General features: G+C 39.5%; 1 protein-coding gene across 1 annotated transcript in view; it reads right to left on the reverse strand.

Annotated features, from left to right (window-relative positions):
- LOC121385116 (glutathione hydrolase light chain 1-like) overlaps window positions 1-3,489 on the reverse strand; it is a 21,342-nt gene extending 17,853 nt beyond the window's left edge. The window contains exons 1-3 of the mRNA XM_041515652.1: window positions 3,360-3,489; window positions 1,667-1,942; window positions 1,125-1,177 (exon numbers count right to left, since the gene is read on the reverse strand). Coding sequence (XP_041371586.1) covers window positions 1,125-1,177; window positions 1,667-1,942; window positions 3,360-3,403 — 373 coding nt within the window. The 5' untranslated portion in view covers window positions 3,404-3,489. The remainder of the gene's footprint in view (window positions 1-1,124; window positions 1,178-1,666; window positions 1,943-3,359) is intronic.
- Between the last annotated feature and the right edge of the window lie 1,633 nt (window positions 3,490-5,122).

The following is a 5,122-nucleotide window of genomic DNA, read 5'->3' on the forward strand; positions in this document are numbered from 1 at the left end:
GAGAAAAGAACAGAAAGAAGATGATGATGGTTGATGATGATGATGATGTGATGATGATGATGATGATGATGATGCTGATGAAAAGAAGAAGAACTACAATAGCAACAACAATACAACACAATAACAAAAACCACGCAATACAACATCAATACAATACATCAACAGAAGAGCAATGAATGTTTAACGACACTCTAAATATACACATCGACTAATAGGTCTAGTGGTTAGCATTTCGCGCCCTCAACAGAAGACGAGGAACAAAAATAGAACAAAAAGAGAATAATTTAAATAAAAGTAGAAGAAAAAAAAAATGTTTTATTTATCGACGCACTCAACACATTTTATTTACGGTTATAAGGCGTCAGACATATGGTTAAGGACCACACAGATTTTGAGAGGAAACCCGCTGTCGCCACTACATGGGCTAATCTTCCGATTAGCAGCAAGGAATCTTTTATTTGAGCTTCCCACATGCAGGATAGCACAAACCATGGCCTTTGTTGAACCAGTTATGGATCACTGGTCGGTGTAAGTGGTTTACACCTATCCACTGAGCCTCGCCGAGCACTCACTCAGGGTTTGGAGTCGGTATCTGGTTTAAAATTCCCATGCCTCGACTGGGATCCGAACCCAGTACCTACTAGCCTGTAGACCGATGGCCTGCCACGACGCCACCGAGACCGGTAAATAAATAAAAGTAGAATAAGAAAACACAGAAGTAAAGTGTGCATATGAATATGAAGAAGAAAGGATTTAAAAAAAGGGAGAAGACAGAACAAGATAACAAAAAAAGACTTGAAAGAAGGAGGAAAACAAGAACAACTATAACATCATCATTAACAAGAAAAATGGAAGAACGAGGATTGGAGGCAAAGGTGAGGGAGGGGGTTAAGGGGAGGGGGGGGGGGGGGTAATTGGCGAAGAAAAAGTAGAAGAAACAAAAACAAATTGAAGAAGAAGAAGATAGAGAACAAAATCACGGCAACGTGGGGGATACACTGCAGAGCAATAGAACACAGAAAAATACAAACCCAGCACGTAGAAGGACAAAGGTATGACGGAATATTCTGGTCCGATATCAGATCAATACATCAACTGTTGGGGTATATAGATGACCCTTTCACTAAACGTACAATACATTTCAGTTCCATTCAGTCTATAGTCTATATCAAACAATCTGGTTTCAGCAAACAGGGATAAAAACTTGTATTATCCACATAGTCCAAGATATTCAGGGAATTATAACCAGTTACTGAGTATCACCCACGTGTGCCATAATGATTTTACGTGCACAGCGAATGACGTAATTTTGTGAAGCGACGTCATAACTTAATGCGGCTTCTCCAGTGTAAACATTTATCAAAATGATGTCATTCGGAAAATGACATCCTTTTGTGGTCTCTTTTTAGTTAGTCCTAGCTTGTAATTCATGAAAATAATATTTGGAATAATGTGGATAATAAAGAAAGTATTACACTTGTGTGTGAATCGTACTGATTTTACGAAACTCGTGTCAGGGTTCATGTATTACCCGAGCAACAATAATCCTGACACTCAGTACGACACACAAGCTCTTATAATAATATCTGTGCATAACATCTACAGCGTACCAATAATTACTGTGTCTTATCTAATCTTATTAATGAATATGTGTATTTGTTCTCACGTTCCAACTTTTGAGCAGATCTCTGTGTCCGTAGCAACACCTGCGAATCTATAGTGCCCCTCAATGGACGGGGAAGGTGTTGGTTCAGGGACTTGAGTTGTAGGGACTGAAGGCGTGGTGGGGGCCACCCCCTTGTCGGGCTGCACGCAGGGGACGTTGTTGGCGGTCTGTGTTGCCCTGACACCGAGGACGATGCCGACGATGAGTACGACGACCCCACAGAGGAACATGACGATGGAGAGAATCACAAGCTGTTTACTGGACGACATCGACATTCTGTAATGAGATGTGCGGTATCACCGTTATACCGCAATATAAATTTCGAACAATACGTATCGCGATATTTTTCTAGCGTACTGCTATATTGGGCACACGTATTTTATTTTTAAACAATAACAACCAGTTTGAGAAAAAAATATATCTTCACGTATTTCGAACGAATCTTCATTGACTGGTGTATGATTTTATTAAAGGGACATACCCTAGTTTTTAAACACTAACGCATTTTTTTTTTACTATTATAACCGTTTTTGATAACTTAAATCATACTTTACTTAGATATTATTGTTTAGATTATAAATTTTCGTACATTCGAAGTGTTTTTGGTCATCCTGGTGCTTTTAATATCACAAAATGCATTTCTTATATTTTTAAAAACGCACGTGCGTCTGAGAAGTAAGTTATGGAGTCTAGTTTTAGTCTATTGTTAGAGGGTATTTCACCATTTCAAAGTCAAAGACTCATGTTTCACTCAATTGTAGCTTTATCCAAATGTGTTACATGTTTGTAGATTAACTAAACTTAGTGTTAATATTCACGGGTTGAAACTAGGGTCTGTCCCTTTAAGTTGTACAAAATGTGCATGAAATTAGAGCACTTTATGGATTCTAATAATTGAGAAAATATTCGCAAAATATCGTGGTACGTATCACAGTTCAGGTTCCGGTATCGCAATATATCGCAGTGCAAAACCTTTGCCAATACCCTTCACTAATATTAAAGCCTCTGACTCTAGGTTTCATTAATTCATTTCAACTTATGTTCGTATTTATATCCAAATATGGTTCAAACACGCTGTCCTGGGTACACATCTTAGCTATCTGTCCACGTCAAAACCACTGCATACGCTTCTCCCAGGGTCATCTCCAACAATAAGCAACACCGTGTGCTGTCATAATATACAATACATATTGCAATGTTCTCCACTAGCTACTGCCCTGTGTTTCTGTTGTACTACCGTAACGAAAGAGCACGCGGGATATTCGATGAGATTACGCGCATCTCTAGGTCGAGTTACCTCCAGCCCCCCCCCCCCCCCCCCCCCACCACCCGCCCCCCCCCACCCCCCCCCCCACCCCCCCCCCCCCCCCCCCCCCCCCCCCCAACTGACATATCAATATCGATAAAGGGGGAAGGGGGCTGGGGATGACTCGAGCTAGTGTATTACGTATCTGCTTTTAGCAACTTTCATCGAGGCTAACTGTATGTCTAGCTCGAGTCACCTCCAGCCCTCCCCTTATTGACATATTAATATCGAGATCACTCGAGCTACGTGTATTGCGTACTCTCAATGAGCCTACCTGTATGTCTAGCTCGAGTCACCTCCAGCCCTCCCCTTATTGACATATCAATATCGATAAGGGGGTGGGGTGGGGCTGGAGATTGCTCGAGCTACGTGTAGTGTATCTCGTACCTGTTTTTTCCAGAATCCAGCTCGTACACACCGTCGAAGTTCATAGCACAGATCCACTGTACTCAACCTTTTTCTTTTTGACTTTTCTCCGGTCGCCCTGATTTGACAGGATATGTAAGCTCATGGCCAGGCACAGTCAGATGCACTCAGGCATGCAGAGTCATCGTACCGTGATGTCATCAGGTCCTCTTTTGAAGCCACTGCTGAAATATGCTTTTATTATCAATCTGCAGTGTAATGTATGCCAGCTATAAATAAACAAAGGAGTGAGTGAGTCAACCTGGTTAAAAGGTTTTTGGAAATGAATACATCTTCCTCTAGTGTCTATTAAAAAAAATAAAAAAAATAAATAAATAAATAAAAACCACACAAAAAAACAACGTTTGTTTTGTTTAACTACACCACTAGAGCACATTGATTAATGTATCATCGGCTATTGGATGTCAAACATTTGTGTCACGGGGATCCTATAATACCCGTAACTGAATAAAACACGATTATCCAAATATCTCTCCTAACTGTATATCTATTAGATCTCTCTGTATCGGGCAGGTAAAACCCGAGTAGCTCGGCTCTAGGTATATCAGAGATAAGATCTTATATAAAGTATATATATATATATATATATATATATATATATATATATATATATATATATATATATATATATATATATATATATATATATATATAGCACGTTTAGTTCACTAGAAAACACAACAAAACACAATACACTTTGGAACCTGTATTAACACTACGCTGACAAATGTACTTGCCGCAGTAGTTAATTAACAACAACAAATATAACAACCCAGAACTAATCACTTAATTAGTTAATCTCTAGGTGTCTAGTTTATACAATATGCTAATCACTTCACCGTGATACAACACCCACACGTGTGAAAATTGAGAAACGCTGCCAGGGGAACTTAATTAATAAAGGAATTACAACTCTATTCCTAACTGGTTAATTTTTAATTAACCTTTAACTACTCATTCAGTAACCTTGTAATACAGAATTAATACTGGTACCTATCACAATAAAGACAATAACATACAGTTTACCTAGGTCCTCTAGGATGACCGGCTAAGCTTTATATTACCAAATACTCGTATAAAACATTAGACAGTGAAGCCTACAATTTACTTCGTCAGATTACACTGTCTAAATAATATTGGTATAATACAGTATTAAAATATTTAAAGTCACATCAATCACATCAAGGTTATACAACAGAGCAGAAAAATATATTTACCACGTCCGGACTGAACTTATATAGATCGTTCAGTGGACGACGTCCGTTTCCCCTGGATACTTCCAATGTTTCTCTTCAATATATCTAAAATCCTAGCTATTTATTCAAAAATCTGAGAGACAGCGAATATCGCCTGGGGGCACAACGTTGCACCTCACCTATCATGTGAATTTGCCCCAACTCCTAGAGACAGTATTTTTTTCTTAGATGGTCAGACTTACTGTCGCCAGTTCGCTAGAAATACCAGGTCGTAAACCGCACTATAGGAGGTATTACGTAACTACTGGCCACATGGCCTCCACACCTGGTCTAAGTGCATATTGGGACGCACGGTCGCGCGGAGGTATTACGTAACCAAGCTGCACATGGCCCTCTAAAACAATTAACATCGCCACAGGCGAAAAGATAAGAGCATGTTCCGTCACAATTTGGTAATTCTGACACGTGGTCATCAGAGGAAACCCGCTACATTTTTCCTAATACAGCCAGGGGTCTTTTATGTGCACT

Source organism: Gigantopelta aegis, chromosome 11 (assembly GCF_016097555.1).
Source record: "Gigantopelta aegis isolate Gae_Host chromosome 11, Gae_host_genome, whole genome shotgun sequence".
NCBI classification, from domain to species: domain Eukaryota; kingdom Metazoa; phylum Mollusca; class Gastropoda; order Neomphalida; family Peltospiridae; genus Gigantopelta; species Gigantopelta aegis.